This window comes from Dama dama, chromosome X (genome assembly GCF_033118175.1).
Source record: "Dama dama isolate Ldn47 chromosome X, ASM3311817v1, whole genome shotgun sequence".
Taxonomy (NCBI): Eukaryota; Metazoa; Chordata; class Mammalia; order Artiodactyla; family Cervidae; genus Dama; species Dama dama.
Genome location: NC_083714.1, coordinates 143,127,765 through 143,149,697, shown reverse-complemented (window position 1 = coordinate 143,149,697; position 21,933 = coordinate 143,127,765). Strand labels below are relative to the sequence as shown.

At 40.7% G+C, this 21,933-nt stretch overlaps 1 protein-coding gene across 4 annotated transcripts in view; it reads right to left on the bottom strand.

Annotated features, from left to right (window-relative positions):
- MID1 (midline 1) overlaps positions 1 to 21,933 on the bottom strand; it is a 394,448-nt gene that overhangs the window by 21,251 nt on the left and 351,264 nt on the right. For all 4 annotated transcript variants that reach the window (XM_061137897.1, XM_061137899.1, XM_061137896.1 and 1 more), the window contains exons 5-7: positions 15,614 to 15,762; positions 7,124 to 7,251; positions 1,039 to 1,182 (exon numbers count right to left, since the gene is read on the bottom strand). In XM_061137897.1, coding sequence (XP_060993880.1) covers positions 1,039 to 1,182; positions 7,124 to 7,251; positions 15,614 to 15,762 — 421 coding nt within the window. The remainder of the gene's footprint in view (positions 1 to 1,038; positions 1,183 to 7,123; positions 7,252 to 15,613; positions 15,763 to 21,933) is intronic.

Below are 21,933 nucleotides of genomic sequence, written 5' to 3'. Positions count from 1 at the left end.
TGGACCTAGAGATGATCATACTAAGTGAAATACGTCAGACAAAGGTAAGTATCATATGGTATCACTTATTTATGGAATCTAAAAAAAACAGCATAAATGAACTTATTTATAAAACAGAAAAACACTTTGAAAACAAATTTGTGGCTACCCATGGGGAGAGGTCAGGGGAGGGATAAATTAGGAGTTTGGGATTAGCATATATCCACTACTATATATATAATAGATATCAACAAAGACCTACTGTGTAACACAGGGAACTATACTCATTCTCTAATAACCTATATGTGACAAGAAACTGTTAAAGGATAGATACGGGTTCATGTATAATGGAATCACTTTCCTGTACACCTGAAATTAACACAACATTGTAAATCAACTATAATACAAACATTAAAATAAAAAATAAAGTGATATAGACCCAAGGTTGGTAACCCAGGTCTCCCACATTGCAGGCAGACGCTTTAACCTCTGAGCCACCAGGGAAGCCCTCAAGGTTGGTAACAACAAAAAAAAAATGATGAAATAACACTCAAAAAGAAAATAATACTAAATGTATGATATAATGACTAAACCATATAATTCCACCAGAAAATGCTATTAACCCCATAAACTCCCATACATTTTCCCCCAGTGGTGCTACTCCCCTCCCATCACAGAGGTAATCATCATCCTAACTTTTATAGTTTTTAGACCATGTGTACATCTCTAAACAAAATAGTTTATTTTTATCTTTAACTTATACATGTATAGATACTCATAGTGCATCGATTCTTTTGTCTCCTGATTTCTTTAACAATATGTTTGTAAGATTCGTCCATATGGTTTGCTAAAGATCAATAGTTTTCAACACTATTTGGCCTATTATTTTTACTAGTATAGTACAAGTGAGTGCTATCATCTTCTTAGTCAGGAAAGACAAGCCAATAAATACTCTGTACTCTCTCCTTCCTTGTCTTCCCTTGATATTTAAATTCAGGAATGCAATCGATCCGAAAGCAGTCGCCCAATAGAGAAATCAATAGGGTGTGCGATACTCACTCACAACATTGGCTTGTCCAGTGAAGATGGTGTACTGGAGCTCATAGGAAACCACACTGAATTCATCATCGGAGGTCCAGTGAACGGTTATGGTGTCATAGGAAGCCGTGCAGAGCTCTTCTCTAATTGTGGGAGGGTTGGGAGCTGTGGGGAACAAGAAGGTCATCAGCAGAGAAGCAGACACGTCTGGGATCCCTTTCAGAGGGGTTGTCTTGATAGTCAAAGCAGGCCTTTTAAAATCTATCCATCAGAACTATTATTCTAGAGACAGTGATCCCAATCCAAAGAACATTTCGTTGGCTGGTTATCACTGTTGATTTTTCCCAGGTGGTGTGACTTCAGCCAGCCAATATCTTCTCTCTGTGTATCATGAAAGCATGTCTATAAGGGTAAGCAAACAAGACTCTTTTATTCATGGAAGAAAGCATTTTAAACAAAAAGTCACCAAGATGAACCTTCGTAATTTAGCCCCCATTGTGGGGATGCAAACTTTTTCGGTAAAGAGCTAGATGGTCGATATTTTAGGCTTTGTGGATCATATGGTCTCTGCTGTTGCTGTTCAGTTGCTAAGTCGTGTCTGACTCTTTGCAACTGCATGGACTGCAGCATGCCAGGCCTCCCTGTCCCTCACTGTCTCCCGGAGTTTGCCCAAGTTCATGTCTGTTGAGTCGGTAATGCTATCCAAGCATTTCATCTTCTGTTGCCTTGGTCTCTGCTGCAACTACTCAATTCTGCCTTTGTACAGAAAGCAGCCAGAGACTATTTGTCCACTGAGAGACATGGCCAGATTCTAGTAGAACTTTATTAACAAAAACAGGTGAAGACCAGATATGGCATGGGAGCCAAACTTAGCCAACTTCTGAGTTCCAACATGCCACAGATTTTTATATGCAGCCACTCATCTGGAAAAATGCTGCTGTTTGTTAACCCTTAACAAATCAGTTAAATAATTCTTCAAAATATTTCTTTTGTTAGATGTGTTAATGCATTATGAAAATGTGTTAGTGGGGTTCTATTTTCCTCTCATTTTTCAGTTTATAGGTGATATTTCAAATTAAGAACATGATTACCAATCAGTCATATCTAAGAAGTACATTCTCTTTCCCCAAGAAAAACAGGATTCCTTGGCATTTGATTAAGTTTATTATTGGGCAAGGCTGCTGTTTTATGTCTTGAACACATTCTGCAGCAGAGAAGTCTAAATCCTACCCAAATGATGATTTTTCAGTTGAGTTCTACTGGATTGATTTCAATAACTGGTTTTATTATGAGTTTTATTATGGTTTATTATGAGTTATTTATGGTTATATTATGAGATGAGTTTGTGAGCAAGAAAAAGCCTAGGCATTGAGTGCTTTGCATGGGCAATAATATTTTAGAGCAGGGGCTGGCAAACTATGGCTATGGGCCAGATCTGGCCCACTGCCTGTTTTTGTAAATAAAGTTTTATTGGAACACGGCCAGGCTCATTCCTTTACGTATTGTCTCTGGCTGCCTTTGTGCAATAGCAGAGTTGAATAGTTGTGACCATATGTCCTGCAGAGCCTAAAATATTTACTATCTGGCCCTTTATAGTTAAAGTTTGCTGAGCCCTGGTTTAAAGAATCGATCTAGGCCTTTATTTTCATTCTACTGTACACCAGAACCTAAATTCAAAAGGAGAAATAATCTGCATCCGACAGATGAGGAGCCATGTTTGCTTACACTGTTAAGAGAATTCTTTACTGCTTGAAACTTTGGTTAGGATGGATGACTCCTAAAGAAACCTGAGGAGGGAGCAAAGTTTATGAAAATGGTAAAATTTAAAATTTTGATTGTTTTAGTAGTCTTCACTTTGCCACCTGAAGATACATGCAGGACAAATATTATATGAAGCCAACTGACTTTTATGTCTGCAACATAAAGTCAGGTAACCCAGCTTAGTCTATTGGTTATTGAATTCCACAAACACTGTAGAGCACTTACATGCAGCAGGCACTGCATTAAGGTGTGCAGTAAGAAATACTACACAGCCATTAAAAAGAATGAAATAATGCCACGTGCCATGGATTTAAGAGATTATCATACTAAGTGCCATATGGAAAAAAATACCATGATATCATTTATATGTGGAATCTAAAATATGACGTAAATGAAACAATCTATGAAACAAACAGGTTCACAGACATAGAGAACAGACTTGTGGTTGCCAAGGGGTGGGAGAGGGATGGAGTGGGAGTTTGGGATTAACAGATGTAAACTATTACTTTTAGAGTAGATAAACAGCAAGGTCCTACTGTAGAGCACAGGGAAATATACTCAATATCCTGTGATAAACCATAATGGAAAAGAATTTTAAAAAGAGTGGATATATGTATATGTATAACTGGATCACTTTGCAGTACACCTAAAACTAATGCAACATTGTGAATCAATTGTACTTGAAAAAAATACAATTTTTAAAAAAGATAACTTGAAAAAAAAGTTGTTCACTAAGATCAAAGGACTCTACAGAGCCCATTTAAAGCATTCTTTCTGCAATATGACTTGATATATCTGTCTCCCAAAGTATCCACGTGCAAGATGTCATGTGCTATGACTTGGATGAAGAGATGACCTTCCACGGGGAAGGCCCAGCTGCATCATAAAACATGCTTGTAACTGTATGTGTGGTCCCTGTTAGTGTGGGATCACCCTGCATGGATCAGTGGAGAAATATTTATTCTCCCATCATCTAAATAGTTCCTGGAATTATTTCTCTGTCAACTACTGTAGAGAGATTTGTTTTTTTCTGCACTGCTATATATGATTACATGTAAAGAAAAGTGTTGGAAATAGGCAGGTAGCTGGGAGACACATGGCTGTAGCTGTAATCAGAGAGGAAATGTCACCTCTTTGGCCTATTCACTTGACATACCATTTAGAGGCATGTCAGGGGCAAAAAAAATCTTGTTTTCAGAGTCAGGCAGGCTAACCCTGCTTTGATTATAAAGCCAATGGCTTTGTCCTAAAAAGTCAATATCCAATTTACTGTAAATGAGAACAGCAGCAGGCTGCCAATTTCAATATTCACGCAACTGGTCCCATAAATGTTATTTTCTTGCTTCTATCATAAACAGGACACAAGCAATGGTGGGCTAATACTTCACAAACACTTCGTTTCCTGCTTACAGATGTCTGATAAACTATTTGGACTTGGCAATATCAGCCAAGCATTGTATGTTATGGCCAGGATTGATGTTATGTCTAGAAATGGTCCAAATTTGTATTGGAGATTGACAGCTAAGGAGGCATAATAACAGGTACCCCATATGGTCTCTCGTTTGGCATAAACAGTCATTGGGATGATATATGGTGTACACATTACAAGTCAGTGCAAACTAAGGTCACAATTTCCCCTGCAGTCAGTACCTTGGCATTCACACACAGATGAGAATGGGCATACGTTTCCTGAAATGCTATTAAACAACTATTGGGAAAGGGGGAGGACACACTCTTATCAATAAGACACTGATTTTGTGCAGAAATGGCCACATGCCCAGCCAAACATTTTGCAGTTGTCTTTGCCCTTAGGCATGACCTTGCAACATGGATCTGGCCCATAAGACAGAAGTGGAAATTTCCTGGATGTGTCTTTTTCACTTTTTTAAAAAAAAGATTTACTTATTATTTTTGGCTCTACTGGGTCTTCATTTCCGCACAGGGGCTTTCTCTAGTTGCAGTGAGCAGGGGCTATTCTCTATTTGCGGAGCACAGGCTTCTCATTGCAGTAGCTTTTCTTGTTGTGGAGCACAGGTGCTAGGGCTCATGGGCTTCCGTAGTTGAGGCACATGGACTTCTTTGCCATGTGGCATGTGGGATCCTACAGAAGCAGGGATCGAACCCATGTCCTCTGCGTTGGCAGGCGATCCTTAACCCCTGGACCACCAGGGAAGCCCTGGATTGGTCTGTCTGCTGAACAAGGTTTTGGTTTTCCTAAATAAAGACAAACCTGGTAGACAGAGCTTTTGGTTATCATTTCCCCTCTTGTCCCTTTCTTTTTGTCTGTAACTTGGGCATAATGCTTGGAGGTGGAGTCGTTATGGAATCATGTGGCAAGATGAGGATAGCAAAGCAGAAAAAGAGAGCCTGGTGTCTGAAGTCATCACAGAACTGCTGTCCAGCCATAAGTGGCACACCTCTGGTATCCTGTTTTCTGTGATAGGAATCCTCTCTGAGGGGTTCAGTCACTGCTCACTGGATTTTCTCTTGTTGCAAACACACCCATTCCCACATGATACAAGAATAAAGGAGACTTTTATTTAATAGGATGCTATAATATAAAGCATTTCAGTGCCAGAAAGACTGACCTGAATGGTCCAATTTAGTAGTCATGAGCTCCATGTGGCTCTTGACATGGCAATTAAATTTTAATTAAAGCAAACTACACGTAAAAACTCAGCACATGTCAAATTTTCAATAACCCTATGTGGCTAGCAGGTACTTGACTGGACAGTATGGATAGAGACTGTTCATACCATCTTAGAAAATTCTATGGAATAGTGTTAGTTTAGATAATCTCAGAGTTATATCCATGAGTGGCTGAAATCAAGTTTGATTCCTTACTGGACATGCTTTCTGAGTCACTTTCTTCCCTTCTTCCTAGGAATTATATGGTTTGAAAGAATTCCCTACGATAAGATGTTTCTGGAGTGACTTGCCTCCCTTGCAGATGCACAAAGGCTGAAAAATAACACCTTGGGTCCAGGTAAGGAAAAAATTGGTCTTCTGGGTACAGCACCCTTTAATATACAAGTCTGCTTTCTAACCATAGACTAGAAAAATACCCATTACCCAATGCTCCCTCTCTCCTGCTTCCCTTTTCCCAGCTGCATGTATGTGCACGCACACTCTCTCTCGCTCTCACACACACATACGCGATGAGAGTGGAGACACTGATGTTGTGCTCAGTTAAGGATGCGGTCTCTTGAAGGTGGTAGATCCTAAGTTCAGTGCACACCTGGCTTCACTGTGTACATAGAGCTTCTCTGAAGTCACAGGCATCTGCAGCCTTGGACAACACAGATAAAGTTGTCTACTCAGTCCACATTCTATCATGTCTGTTTTTGCCTTAGTTGTATAATTGCTCAGTCATGTCCAACTCTTTTGTGATCCCATGGATTATAGCCCACCAGGCTCCTCTGTCCATGGATTCTCCAGGCAAAGATACTGGAGTGGGTTGCCATTTCCTTCTCCAGGGGACCATCCCAACCCAGGGATTGAACCCGAGTCTCCTGAATTGGCAGGTGGTATCTTTACACTGAGCTACCTGGGAAGCCCAGGGGTTGACAACAAAGAAAAATCTGGGAGCATGGTTAGGACTAGGAGTAGCCTAAGGTTTTCTTGTATTATGGCTGATTTTGTTTTTTAAGCTTGACCCCCAAGAAAAAGCCTGCCAGAAACCATAGAACTGAAACATGGCACCAGGAATCCTACTGTGATCTGGGGGACATTTGCTATGGTGACCTTTGCCGAGATGAAATCCAGTCTTTTAGTAGAAAGAGGCGGAGGTCGTTGGAGTGTGTACAGACCTGAGGTATATCCCAATTCTGCCTCTCCCTAGCTCATCTGACCTCCAGCAAGATGCATGACCTCTACTGTTTGCAAAATGAGGATTATAATACCTCCTGACCTCAATTCGATGTTGTGAAGGTTAAACACCAAGAGGTGGAGCAGGGTAGATACCCCATCAGAGTTAGCTGCCACGTTTTTCTCGGCCAAGGTACTGTGAGAGTCATCTGCCTTGTGGACATGAAATGGAAAACAGCCACGCTAACCCTGTACTGGTTGACAGAAGTATCATGTGTGGTAGCCATATTCTGAGAAAAAATGGTGGTAAGTGTGCTTTTAGTGACCTAGATTGTCTTTTTGCCTCTGTCCCCAATGAATCTTGGGCTGTATGATTTTGCTTAGAAAAAAAAAAAGGAATATCAAACATTTTTTACAGGAATATTAGACTTCATTCCTCACCAGAAGTCCACACCTCTGGTTTTAGGAAACTCATCTAGTGGCAAAGTTTTGTATCATTGAATGTACCTGGTATTAAAGAAGACACCAAAGACAATACCTGTAAGGTAATCCAGACATTCTAGCAATTTCTTCTCTCGGGAAAAATCTAAGGCGAAGGTGTCAAATGTGTCATTGAGGTTGATTTCAGGAATGAGGACCTGGGATGATGCTGTTGCCATGGAGACTCTGTAATTGAAACAAAACAATTTTTTAGAAATGTCAAGCCGGCTTTTACCATCATTGCATAGGAATGAAAAAATAAAAGGAAAAGAAATATCATTTAAAAATAGTGTTATTGATGTAAGCTCATATATAGGATGGATAAATGACAGGGTCCTACTGTATAGCACAGGGAATTGTAGAATATTCAATACTGTGTGATAAACCATAATGGAAGAGAATATGAAAAAATATATACATATGTAACTGAGTCATTTTGCTGTACAACAGAAATAAATACAACATTATAAATCTGCTGTACTTCAATTAAAAATAATTTTTTTTAAATGTCAAAAAAAACCCCCACAAAAACCAGTGCCGTTTTTATACATGAGCCTTAAAAAGAATCTCGGAATGGCACAAGCAGCAACACATGCAAATGAGCACAAGCTTCAAGAGAAGGCAGAGGACGTGGGAAAACAGCAGAATGGCTTCCTCCCTTCCTTTTTACTATCGGAAAAAAATTCCCCATGGAGGCGAAAGAATATTCATATTTCACATTGCTGTGTATGTAACTGCCTGGCCCCCGCACATCTAACCCGAGCAAGAAGCACACGGCCCCAGGCATTTCTTCACACATCTGTCTGGGAAACTGTTTGTTCCTTTCAGACCCGACCCTGCTCTACTTCAAAGAGGAGCCTCCCAAATTTCAAGCTGCATAAAAGGCAAAGTGAAGATTAAAAAAGAATGTTCCCAGATATTGGATTAGTTTAATCAATGACTAGCCTCTCTCTAAAATAAACATTAAAAATGGAGTTTTGGTCTGGCTCGTTTTCATTCTCCCTGTCCTCATTTTCTTGTACCATATTCCCAGCAGATGCCGTAGAAAATATGTATGAGCTTTCTCACACATTTCACTGATGGATCCACCGTTTCTCTTCTTCATTAGGGTTGCTAGTTAGACTTCTCATGTATACTCTATAAAGCAAGCTATTGGTATGTATCAATCTCCTGCAATGGACTGTCACATTGATTGGAAAAGTTATCAATAGCAGACCATTTTGACTCATTAAAGAATACAAGTGATCCTTCTAAGAACAAGAAAATTATGGGATGATGTAAACCACTTCTGAGTGCATCAAACTATGCTAGACTCATAATCTTGTTGATTCTGGTATTTCAGGACATTAAACAAACACCACCAAGGGCCTATTATGTGTAGCATGCTAGGAAATTTTGAGCAAAGAAACAACCTTTACCTAGTTACTTATTTTCTAATTAAGGGCACTTACGCTCATGTATACAAGGCCATAAAGCTAGCTGGCAGCAGCCAGGAAGAGAATTCTAGGTCTGTACTCTTCCATTTAGCCTAGAAAAATTTCAGCCAGGTTACTCTATGAGGTAGATCTCTTCTTACATCTCTTAATGGCTCTTAAAGTTTTGGATTTTATAAAGAAACATATCTTGGTTATAAAAATTACATCTGTGGGCATGTCTATACAATGGAATGTTATTTAGTCATAAAAGGGAATGAGATACTGTTAGATGCTATGACGTGGACGAGCCTTGAAAGAATTATGCTAAGTGAAAGAAGCCAGAGACAAAAGGCCACATCTTGTATGATGCAGTTACATGAAATGTTCATAGCAGGCAACTCTGTTGAGATAGAAAGTAAACTGGTGGTTGCCAGGGGTTGGGGGCAAGGGGACAGTAGGTAGTGATTACATAATGGGTGTGGGGTTTTCTTTTGGGGTGAGGAAAATCATTTGGAACTTGATAGAGGCAGCAATTGTACACTGTTGTGAATGTACTGAAGGCTAATAAACTGTTCACTTTAAAATGGTTAATTTTATGTTATGCAAAATTTACCTTGATTAAGAAAAAGTCCTGTAAAATGCTTGAAATCCTTAGAAATAAAGTTTCTATAATTGTACTTCTGGCACATATTCAATGCTACAGAGGGAGGGAAGTAGAGAGGACAATCAACAGTGTCATAACTGGAATGGTACTGAGGTCCACAGATGAAAGTTTGAAGAGGCCTAAACCCTGGAAAGAAAAGTTTCAAGTGTTTGAATGAAGATGGAGAATCTAAATTCACCACTCTAGCTTTTCACCAAGAAACAGTAGATAGCAGAGTTGTGTGATTTTATTAGCTAATTATTGTACTAAAGAGAACAAGACTAATTATTATGACAAGAGCTAATTCAGACTCATGGATAAAGGAATGGTTGCTAGGCAATTTTCACACATGGTCAAACTGAACTTAAGAAATGCTTTCCTTATGACCTATTATCACAAAACTCCTTCAAACTCAGATCTTAGGATTAGTCAACAACTAGTCAATGAATATTGAGTAAGCCCTCCAATTATGTCATTTACTGAAGAGCCCCAAATATTTGCATCCATGCAGAAAAGTACAAAGAAATGCTGCAGTGCCATTTGAACTCCCCAAATAAAAATTTCAAAGTGAAACCCCAGTTATTTCTATTTTATGATGTCCAACAGGGAGAAGTGTGCCAAGCTATTATGAAGCAAGCACTGAACTTTCTGTTGTGCTTCTCTGCTCTTCCCATGTGGCACAGACCTTGTGCGCACCAAGTTAGAGGATCTCAAATGCTCTGAACAAATAATCTCGAGCTGGTACTTCCCCTGTCCTATGGCACCAGCTTCTGTTCACGTTCATCCAAAATAGATTTCATTGCCAAGTTTCTCCTGGTTCTGTTGTCCAGAAATAATCAACTAAACCATGCTTTAGTGAGGGACATTGTTGACAATGCCTGCCATCCTTTTTAAAAAATAATTCTATTTATTTTTTGGCTGTGCTGGGTCTTTGTTGCTATGTGGGCTTTTCTCTAGCTGTGGCGAGCAGGGGCTATTCTCTGTTGCAGTGCACAGGCTTCTCACTGCAGTGGCTTCTCTTGTTGGGGAGCATGGGCTGTATAGCAGAGCATGGGCTATAGGGCGTGCAGTCTTCAGTAGTTGCAGTTCGCAGGCTCTAGGCACAGGCTGAGTAGTTGTGGAGCACAGGTTTAGTTGCCCCATGGCCTGTGGGCTATTTCCAGACCAGGGATCGAACTTGTGTCTCCTTCATTGGCAGGCAGATTCTTTACCATTGAGCCACCAGGGAAGCCCAATGCATGCCATCTTGATGGTGGAGATTTGATAGAGTGGGAACAAAAAGAATGAAAGTTCCTAAGCCTTGGGGGCAAAGACTGACAAAAAGACTCTTGGGAGATGACTGCAGCTTTTAACACCTACACATTTTTTTTTTTTTTTGATGGAAGGAAAGATATTTATCTTTGGCTACAATTTCAAATTCTTATCTGGAGTGACAGGGGAGTGGAGATCTGCCAAATTCAACATTTTAGGCCATGTTTTTATTCCCCAAATCCTTGTTGCCCATCTTTTGGCCTTTCAGATAAATTGCCCAAATCCACCAGGGCCCTCAGACTATACTACTTTCTCAGTTCTGTGCTTTTAGTCATCTCTCTCTCTCTCTCTCTCTCTCTCTCTCTCTCTTTCTCTGTATGGGAATATGTGTGCACATGCTTATAGGTATGTGTGTGTCAAGCTCTTACCATGCTGGAGGAAATAAGGGTATTGCATCCTACCTTGATGCCTCATAGGGTGGGATGCACATTACTTCCTCTTCCTATTTTTTTAAAATTAACTCATTTGGCTGCACCAAGTCTTAGTTGCAGCATGTGGGATCTTGTTCCCTGACCAGGGATTGAACCTGGGCCCCCTGCATTGAGAACACAGAGTCTTAGCGACTGGGCCATCAAGGAAGTCCCTACCTCCTCTTTGTATTTTGACTTCGATGCCCCTAATCTCCATGACACTCAGTTGCTAGGAGCCACTTGGGGCCAGTGTTGTGGAAGGAATACATGTCTAGAGCTACAGTGCTTACAACATTTCTGCCAAACAGTCAATGGGGAAGGTTCTCTACCCTGCTCCCTTAATATTGCCCACATGCCTGACCCCTGACAATGGAATTGAAATGGGTCCCTCACAGGTCGGTGGGCTATGATGCACATCACCATGGGAAAACCTGGTGAGGTCTCATAGTAACAAAATGTGGCTTACTTTCATCAACTCAGGATTTACCAAATGCGTTTGACTCTGGAGCCTTGTTGTTTTCAGACCAATTAACACCCAGTAGAACACATCTCAAAAATCACTCATCAGATGCACTCTGATTCTTATGATGAAATGACATCTTTCCAGTGGATGACTGGCATTCTCGGTTTTGTATTCTGGGGAAGTCTTTTGGATCCTTGAATTGCCCCACTGTAGTGTGGGACAAAGACTTCATCTGATAGAATCTAAGTCCCTCCTAGGGATGGAAGTCAGCCTGGCTCCTCTGTCCATGGGATTCTCCAGGCAAGAATAATGGAGTGGGTTGTCATTCCCTTCTCAAGGGGATCTTCCCGACCCAGGGATCGAACCCTTGGCTCCTGCATCTCCTGCCTTGCAGGCATATTCTTTACTGCTGAGCCACCAGGGAAGCCCCTTGATACAGATAATTTGCTGCTAAATGCGATTTTAATTTTAGATGTCTCATAAGTAGTACACCAACTTTCCTAGGCTTAGATTGAGTAAAGAATTTTGCTTATTTAACATAATTTTAGAAAAGTATACAAAAAACCACTCCAAGAATGATATATTAGCAAGGCTTGAGAATATAGTCCATTATACAATCCATTTGGATCCATTTAGTGAGTGGGAAGGAGAGAAATTAGCATTTGTTGCGCATTTACCTTGAGACAGGATCTCAGTTAATATCTTTGTTAAATTATTTCATTTTATCCCTACAGGAACTGTATTAGGTAGGAATGAATAATCACCCTGTTTTATAGATGTCTTCATGCATTCATTCAGATCAGGCAGCTTGCTGTGTCATGGGGCCTTCATGGTGAAAACAAGATGACTGGGGGTCTTGCCCACTGGGAGCACATAAGGAAACTGTAAGTATCAGGGAGCAGCCCCAAATGCCAGCTGTCACTACTGTTGTTCAGTTGCTTAGTCATGTCTGACTCTTTGTAACCTCATGGGCTGCAGCATTCCAAGGTTCCCTGTCCTTCAGAGCAAACTCCCAGAGTTTGCTCAAACTTATGTCTATTGAGTTGATGATACCATCCAACCATTTCATCTTCTGCCACCCCCTTCTCCTCCTGCCCTCAATCTTTCCCAGCATCAGGGCCTTTTTCAGTGAGTTGGCACTACTCCTGAGCAATTAGCATAGAGCCAAGGGCTTGATTCTAAAGCATATGCATCTCTTACAATGTAAAACTCGAGGCTCTCTCTCCTCTTGGGTTTTTTTTTCTTTCATGTTTCTGAATTGAAAAATCTTTCTGCAGTCTGATTCAGCTTGTAGGCAAACATATGTACTTTAAGTGATGTAAGGATGCAGAAAAATTGCATCCAATTCTAACTTGAGGAAGGCCTGCAGTATTAAGTTTCCTGTGGTCATTCTACCCTTGACTAGAAGAGTAAAGATGGTTTACAAGTACACAGATACCAAAGCCCAAGGCAGACAGACAGGAACAGAGCTGTGAAGTCACGTTTTAGAGAAGAATGTTAAGTAATATGAAAACACAAATCCAAGGAACATTGTGGAGTATCTACAACACCAAAGACATGTTTATAGGAGTGGCCAGCAATGTTATCACAACTGTAGAGAGAGGTAGCTATTAGGAGCCTAGTTTTCTGAGTCAAAAATAGCTCTTGGACAAACCCAAAGAATCACAGTTAAAAGGTGACAGTGCTAGGATTTGAACCCAGGTTTCCAAATTACAAGTTCAAGGTCATCGCCCTTTTACCACATTCTGGTTGCTGGAAAAGGCAAAGGGCTCAAGAATTGACCAAGAGGATTGACAAATAGAGACAGACAGAGATGGGATGAAGAAACAGAGCGACTAGGGCTCCTAGCAAATTTTTACAGGTAATATGCTTTCAAACTTGATGGAAGTTTAAACTTTTCATAAGTACTATGCCAAGTTTCTTATGGATTTAGTGAAGAGTTCTGCTTATTTAACATCATGTTAGCAAAGTGCACATACAATCACACCAAAAATTATGTATTAGTGAGGCTTGAGAATAGAGTATTGGATTGATCAATAAGTTCATTCAGGTGTTTCCATAAGTTGTTATGGAATAAGCCACAGGAACTTTCTGGTGAACCCTATATATGGTAAAATTCATTTGTGGAAAGAGCAATGTGTCACGATTCTATTCTTGACGAGATGGGCCTGTGAGAGGTAGAGTTGAATGGGTCCAGGTATGACCTGCTGGGTCAAAGGGAGATGCCATGTGGGCATCCATGCTCTTGTGTTAGACTTCAAATGCAGATCTTCTTCCAGAACATTCAATCTTAACTGTTATAGGGACATGTTCTCTCTCCTGCTAGGTGAGAATTTATCCATGTTAGACTGGCTCAGACTTTTAAGAAGTGCTGAGAAATTCAACTCATACTAGCCATTTCATCTGGACATTGCACAATTTATAGCTGGAGAAAAGTACTAGTGGATCCCAGTTGGAAACCATGATGTAAGTGTAAATGCTGTCTACTTGAGTGTCCTGGGTGCACTGGAGTATTAGTGCTATTTGCAGTTTTTTAACTTTAACATGAATGTTTCAGGCACCTGGAAGCAGTCCAGATGAGAGCAGTGGAGACAATTAAACACTTGGAACTGACGAGTCCTGAGGAAAGAAGCTGGCTGCCTTTGGAGGAGGGAGTAGATCATCTTAAGGATATAAAAGGGATGATAACCAGCTGTTATCCATGTTCATTGGCAGAGATAAGTATCTAACCAGTCGCAGAGGAAATCTCAAAAAGAAGAAAGAACACAAAGAAACTGGCTGGATACTAGACTAGAGCCATAAAGAGACTATACCCTCCTTCCATTGAAGGGATACTGGAAGCGGAAATACCACTGCTGACCTCTGTGTGGTATTTTGAGAATCAGCACAGTGTGCAATATAAGCAAGCCCTCGATAAGCTGTAGTTTTCTTTCTCTTTCCCTGAAGAAATTCAGGTCAGAAGATGGTAAGTATTTTTTTGCCCTAGGCCAAGGGCTGGCAAAGTCCAGTGTGTGTGCTAAGTCACTTCAGTTGTGTCTAACTCTCTGCAACCCCATGGAATATAGTCTACCAGGCTCTTCTGTCCATGGGATTTTCCAGGCAAGAATACTGGATTGAGTTACCATGCCCTCCTCCAAGGGATCTTCCCAACCCAGCGATCAAACCCATGCTTCCTGCATTGGTGGGTGGGTTCTTTACCACTAAGCGCCACCTGGGAAGCCCTGGCCAAGGGCCAGATCTGACCTGCCACCTGTTTTTGCCAGTGGTCTTATTGGAACACACTGTTGCCCATTCATTTGCATCTATACTAGGCTGCTGGAGACCTATCATGGCTGAGTTGAGTAGTTGTCATGGGGACTAGATAACCTTCACAGCCGAACATATTTACTCTCTGGTCCTTTATAAGCAGAGTTTGCAGAGCCCTGCTTCTGGATAAAGGTCAGGAAGAAGGAGCTGTCTGTGGTCTTCCAGGGATAGGCTTCAATTATTGCTTTGGATAAAGGTGAGTTGACTCTGAAAATTCCACTGAATGAAAAGTCAATGTCAATGGCATTGGCTGGAGATGTCATGCATTTAGGTGGCGGGAGGTGCTTTTCTTGGGCTCCCTAAGAATTGCTATAGTTGTTTGCATCAGTGAAGGCGAGTAATTTTATGCCTATCAAGTATGTGCACTGAAGGCGCAGTGACCCCTGTCAGTTTCACTGCTGAGCTGTCCCTTCAAATCATGTAATGTTTATGTCCCCCACCATAGAATAAAGATGATTTTCAAAGAAGGAGGTATGAAGTTGACAGTTGGGTCCTCTCTCTCCCACATGAGTTGGTCTTGACCTTTGAGGAGAGGCAAAGCTTCTCAACCAAATAAAAACAGGACTCACAGAGAACAACACCTGGGTGGTTTTTAAAACTAGATAAGCCTTGAGATGGAAGAAAAGATTCCCTTTTATGTTTTGGTCTTCATTTTGATTCTTCATTATTAAGTATATGATAAGATCAGGTTTGAGAGTCACAGTAAATGCAGTTTTGTGCCATCATAAGCTTTCTTCCCCAGTAAAAGGAGGCAGATTTTATTCTTTCTAACTGGCAGACTCTTGTTTCAAAGGCCTTGAACTCCCGGCTGATACTGAAAAGGCTTTGACAGGTCAAAGGGAAGCATTTTGAGCTGGAACAAAGCAACTCAAAGCCTCTATTCTCTCTGGTACCCAGCCTTGAAAATGCAAACAAAAGCAAGGCAGGGCAAGGCCAACCAATCACGGCCCAGACACGGGAGCCCAGGCGCTGAGAATTTCCCAGCAGCCCCTGCACTCACCTCTCAGTGATATTCTTAGCGGTCTGTAGGAAACGCGCGTGATCATTCTCCTTCAGAGAGTGTTCTGCTTGGGAGATGAGTGATGCCGACCGCTCGATGCACTGTTTGCAGTTTGCAATCTGCTGAGCCAGTTTGCGAAGCCTCATCACCTGGAACAAAAGAGGCACGGAGATGGTTGGTTACCCGGGTAGGCTTGCTTAGTGAAAATGCATTGTGCTGGACCCTCGCAGTGTGCTAGTTCAGTTGTGTGCAAGTCATCCTTCACTAAAAGTTCAAACAGGAGGCAGAGAAAGCTGCGAACCCCAGTCATGGCACTCTTGTTTGAGCTATTCTTTATCTTCTTGGAGAAGTGTCACTAATTTGTTTCAGGAGGAAGCCCTGAATTGCGAATTGCTTCCCTGTTGATGGGGAAAAAAGGTGTTGCCCAGTGTGAGTTAGAGGGTCACTGGGCCTCTTCCCTCAGCCATTCTAACACAATGACTGTAAGATCACAGGGAACCCTGGAACTTTCTCTATCGTATTTTTTTCAGCCAATGAAAACATAAAACATCACTGTAGGTGCAAAACGTGTGGCTTAAGTCAAATCAAAAGTTCTTTGCCATCCATGTAAGAGAATGGTGATGTAAACACATTAGATAGTACTATTTCCCACACTATCACAAACTCATGTGTTAAATTAACAGAAAGGGAGCATTTTTTCCATTGATTAATATTTTTCCTGTTCCACAGATGAGAGAAAGCCAAAAAAAGCACAGCTGGACCATTTCCCCTCACCGGGAACGTCATTTCCAGGCACTTTGTGCTTGCTTGATAACTAAAACTATTTTGATAAGCAGTTCCCAGTCCGGATAAAAATGCTCATTTGGTTCCAACCTCCATTCCAACTTCTGATTCCGTCTTGCTTGAAAACGACCCTCAAACATAACTGACCATCACCTTAGGGCAGGCTGTGATAAGTCCATGGTAACCCACTTGACCGGTCACTCTGGTGTTTGCAGTGTGCTGGGAGATGAAGCCCTCTGGCCAGAAGCCAGGGGAAAATGAGAGTGCTAATTGGAACAGCAGTGCACCCTGTGCGCACCGCCCCCGCCCCCTCCATCCCAGCTCAAATCTACACAGCCTGGGACAGGTCTTGGCCGGCTTTCTGATCATTCCGGAATGGAAAACAGCCTGGGGTGAAAGGGTAGGGAGGAGGCCAGTTCATCTGTCTTGCAGACAAGGCTGGCTCAGGTTCCCTCCAGAATTCCTGCTAACTCCAAGAAATTCCTCCTTTCTCCAAGTCATCATTATCATCCCTGTGCAAGTCTAATCGAAGTAAAGGAAGGAAGGAGATGTCAGAACTCGAGGTCTCTGAGGACTGTCCAATTTCAGCTCTGTTGTACCAGAGCAGACAAAGGAAATGAATGCTGAACTGTGAGGCGGCAGCCACAAGATTGCAGGCAAGAGTGAGATTCTTGAAAGTCAAGGGTTAGAGAAATGAAGTGTCAAAACTCTGGAGCATAGAGTATGTTATCTTAAGCCCGGTAAAAGATTTACCACATTAGATATAATTACAGTGACCATCACTGCCAATTAACTGTGTTTGTTAGTTGAATAAAATGACACTTATTGTACACCAAATAGAATTTAGCTTCTAACAGCATTATATCCAGAGGTAAAGCTCAGAAAGGTATCGAGTCCAATTCAAGATGTTGGAACACATCCAGAAGAAATTGTCAGAGGAAGGAATACCTAATCACAAGTTACATGGCAGAACTGAAGATATTTAGTATAATTCTAACAGCAACAAAACAAATAAGGTCCAAGTATTCCTTTTGAATAACTTCATGTCCTTTTCAGTATACGTTGTAGTGATCACACAGATTACAAATGGAAAAATGCTTGACCACTTTCTTCTTTAAAATAAAAAACACACAAAATTCTGTCATGATGCTGGAAATTCAAAGTGACATAAGAAGAAAAGGAAAAAAAAGTCCTAAATCATGCATAAGTTGAATTCAAGCCAAAATGAGAGCCACCTTAGAAAATATACAAATGTTTTACAGAAGACAACTTGGTTTAATTTTAATTTTACTTCTGTGTAGAATTCCATCTGATAGACCAGACTGGAGCTTTATAAGCCTGGTGTGCACAAGAATCAGTTGGGGATCTCTTAAAGAAAACCTGTAAATGTCTGGGCCAACACTTCAAAATCCTAGGTGAGGGGTTGTAATTGGCAGGCTGTGGGAATCTGCATTTTAACAAGCAATGGATATTTTTTGATCTGTAGGTGATGAATCACCAGAATGGATGGGATTAGCATTTTAAAAAACTAAATGAAAGAGGAGAGGAGAAAAGACAGTAGCAGAGTGCATTCCTTGTAGAAAGGGTAAGTTGGGTTTTGTAAAACTTACTTCTCTATGTGTCTGTGTGTCAGTGCTGGGTTTGATGCATTTTTTTTACTGTGGGTTTCAGTAAAAAAGAAAGAAAACCACTTTCCTAAGTTAGTTCACAAACTATGGTCTATGGACCATATCCAGCACAAAACCTGTTTGTGTAAATAAAGTTTTATCAGCACAGGGCCACATGCATGTGTTTATGAATCATTTATGGCTGCTTTCACACTATACCATTGGGCAGTGGTGAGCAGTAATGACAGTCTTTAAGTCACAACTGAAAATATTTATTATACCTGGCCCTTTACAAAGTTTGCTGACCTAAATGATTCTAATCAGATGGCCATGATTTAGATCACATTATATGAAACACTGTCCTACATGGTACCACACTTCAGGATCAGACACTGAGTATTTAGCAAACTACAAATGCCTTCATTAGAAAACACCTTTTAAAATATATTACTTAATTTTTTTTTCCAAGTTGGCAGTATTCTTTTTCCCTTGGGGAAGTGTGACTGAATGTTGTAATTTGTGGAGTTCACTTCCACAGTCATCATGGAAATACTTTCTTTGTTGGAATCTCCTTTTATTGGGGACATAAGCGTATTTATATCAATTTACTTGCTGTTTATTTTACCTTACAAATGCTTTTAAAAGTGGCCCTTTATTTTTCTTTAAGTGTTTTTTAAGTGCTTTTATTATCTACATGGGTTCTCACCCCAAAATTGTTTGGTTCAAACCATTGATCCTCAATTAACAGAAGTATCTGAACTGACAATAAGGACTATACTGAGCATTTTTATAAGGCTATACAAAAGCCCTGACATGGACTCCAGGGTAATTACCAGCAACTTTGGAGACTCAGAGCACATAAAAGTAGTGACGAGAAGGGACCCCCTTTTGTTTTTAGCTGCAGCTTTCTCGGATATGTGTCTGAACATAAGTACATTGTTTGCTTAACCTGGAGTCTGCTGTCAGCTTTCCGTGTGTTGATGTGTGGATGTGAAATTTATCCCCTACTGCTGAAGAAATAAGCCAGCTCTTTCTTGGGGAGTCTCAGAGTTTGAGAATTGATATAATCATTGTAAGTCATGTTGATGTATCTAGTTGTGGCATAGATACCTTCAGTCAGTCCAAATATAAAGGCTGTTGAGCTATTATTTCAAAGAAGGCGCAGTGGTCTGAGGGAAGGAATTACCAGTCTGTACTAATGGGTAACAGCATCATCTGATTGGCAGCCTTCCCCACCCCCTGCCCACCGTAGTTGGAGGATACGCAGTGAGTTTGTTTTCTCTGGGTCTAGGGCGTTATGATTGGCACTAAATACAGAGGCAAAGCCAAGAGGTGGGTCAGATTAACCTTTGTGGGCTCCATGATTCTGCTTTCAGCTCCCCACTTTTAAGTGCTGGTTCAAGCGCTTCTTTGGATTGCATGTCATCAGACTTCCCAGTTACCACCCTGGACACCCTCACTGGGCCCCAAGCCCATACTTGGAGATGCTGGGCAGGGAGTTGGCATGCATGCTCTTCTTTTCTTTAAAATGTCTCTCTGACACCCAATTCCCTGGCCAGGGACTTAGTCACTGTAAATTCCCAGGTTAGGGATGAACTAGTCCTTCGGACATGACTGAAGTGACTTAGCAGTAGCAGCAGCAGCAGTCCTTGGTCATGTGCCAAGGTAGTAACTCAATGGAGAGCTGAACTGGGCCCTCATCCTTCTTCTGAGATCACGTCCCTGGGAAAACATGCATTTTTAAGAAGGGATACACCTCAAAAGTACAGTTTTTCAAGTCATGACCAATGTTGCCATACACAGCACCAGCGTTAGCAAATGTCAGTGTTTTCATCATATTAGCATAGGATTTTTCAGAAGGCAGTAAAATATTATTGACGACATTGAAGCCCTTGAATGTCCCTCCCTAATTCCATTCATGTCTCTCTCTAGAGGAAAACACACTTCTGATGACTCCCAAGCATGCTAATGTATGTTTGCCTCAATAGTGTATGCAATTTTTTGTAGTTCCTCAAACTGTATATAATATTTCTTATTCTCTATGAATCATTATAAACCTTGCTTCTCTTTCTGTGACTCGTCCATATAAATATGTATCACCCCAGTTCATTGCTTTTAATTTCTGAAGACTGTTCCATGGTATAAATACACAAGTTCAGTTCAGTCACTCAGTTGTGTCCAACTCTTTGCAACCCCATGGACTGCAGCACACCAGGCCTCCCAGTCCATCACCAGCTCCAAGAGCTTGCTCAAACTCATGTCCATCGAGTCATGAGTGATGCCATCCAACTATCTCATCCTCTGTCACCCCCTTCTCCTCCTGCCCTCAATCTTTCCCAGCATCAAGGTCTTTTCCAATGAGTCAGTTCTTCACATCAGGTGGCCAAAGTATTGGTGCTTCAGCATCAGTCCTTCCAATGAATATTCAGGACTGATTTCCTTTAGAATTGACTGCTTTGATCTCCTTGCTGTCCATGAGAGAGTCCCTATTTTCAAGGTAATGAATATATATATATATATATATACACACACACATATATACACATATATGTATACATGTATATATACATACATGTATATATACACACACGTGTATATATGTGTATCATATATGTATATGTGTATACACATATATATACATGTATGTATCATACCCCCAATTCTCTTCCTGCCCCTTTGTCATTTATCCTGCCCACCCCTCTGTCACTCATCCTTCAGCATTCACTGATTTGTTTTCTGCCACTGTAGCTAATTAGAAAGAGTTGTTTCTGGAATTCTGTATGAATATACTCATGCAGTATATACTATTTTCTGTCTGGCTTTTTTCACTCATGTTGTCACATGGGCTTCCTTGCTGAATAGCATTATATGGAAATGCCACTAATCATTTCTGTATTCATCTATTGATAGCCTTTGGGTCATTTGCAGTCAAGGGCTATTGTTGTTGTTTAGTCATTAAGTTGCGTTTGACTCTTTTGCAACCCCATGAACTGTAGCCCACTGGGCTCCTCTGTCCATGGGATTTCCCAGGCAAGAATGCTGGGGTTGGTTGCCAGTTCCTTCTCTAGGGAATCTTCCTAAACAAGGGATCTCCTACATCTCCTACATTGGCAGTTGAATTCTTCACCGCTAGTGCCACCTGGGAAGTCATTACCCTTAATATTACCATGAAAATTCATGTCCAAATCTATATAAACATCCACTTTCATTTTTCTTGGTAAACACCTAAAATGGCTGGATGAAAGGGTATGTGTATATTTAACTACTGAAGAAACTGTTAAACTGTTTTCTAAAATACGGTTTCCATTCTTAGAACCATGTGTGAGTTAGTTAATCCACATTCTTACCAGCACTTGGCATAGTCCATCTTTTTAATTCAACCATCCTAAGAGGTAAGTAGTTGTATCTCACTGAGGTTTTACTTTGCATTTCCTTAATGACTTAATGATTTTGATCATCTTTTCATGTGCTTATTTGCCATCCTGATACCTTCTTTGGTAAAGTAGTTATTCAAATCTTTTATCCATTGTGGTGAAGGGGTTATCTATTTCCTTAATCATGAGTTTTGAAAATTTGTTATATATTCCGGATACATGTACTTGGTTAAATAAGTCATTTATAAATAGTTTTTCCTAATGTGTGGTTTGTCTTTACACTCACTTAAGAGTGCCTTGAGAAGTTTTTACTTTTGATAATATAAAATGTATAATTATCTCTTTAGTTTGTAAATATTTCTTTTATGTTTTTGCCATTGTATATAATCTTGGGCCAACCCAAGGTCACCAAGATTTCCTCCTGTTTTCTCTTGTAGAGTCTTCATAGTTTTTACATTTAAGTATATCACCCATGTATATTTAATTTTTGTATGTAGTGTGAAGTACAGATCAAGTTACCTATTCTTATGTGTAGAGTCTTGCCCTGTGGAGGCTG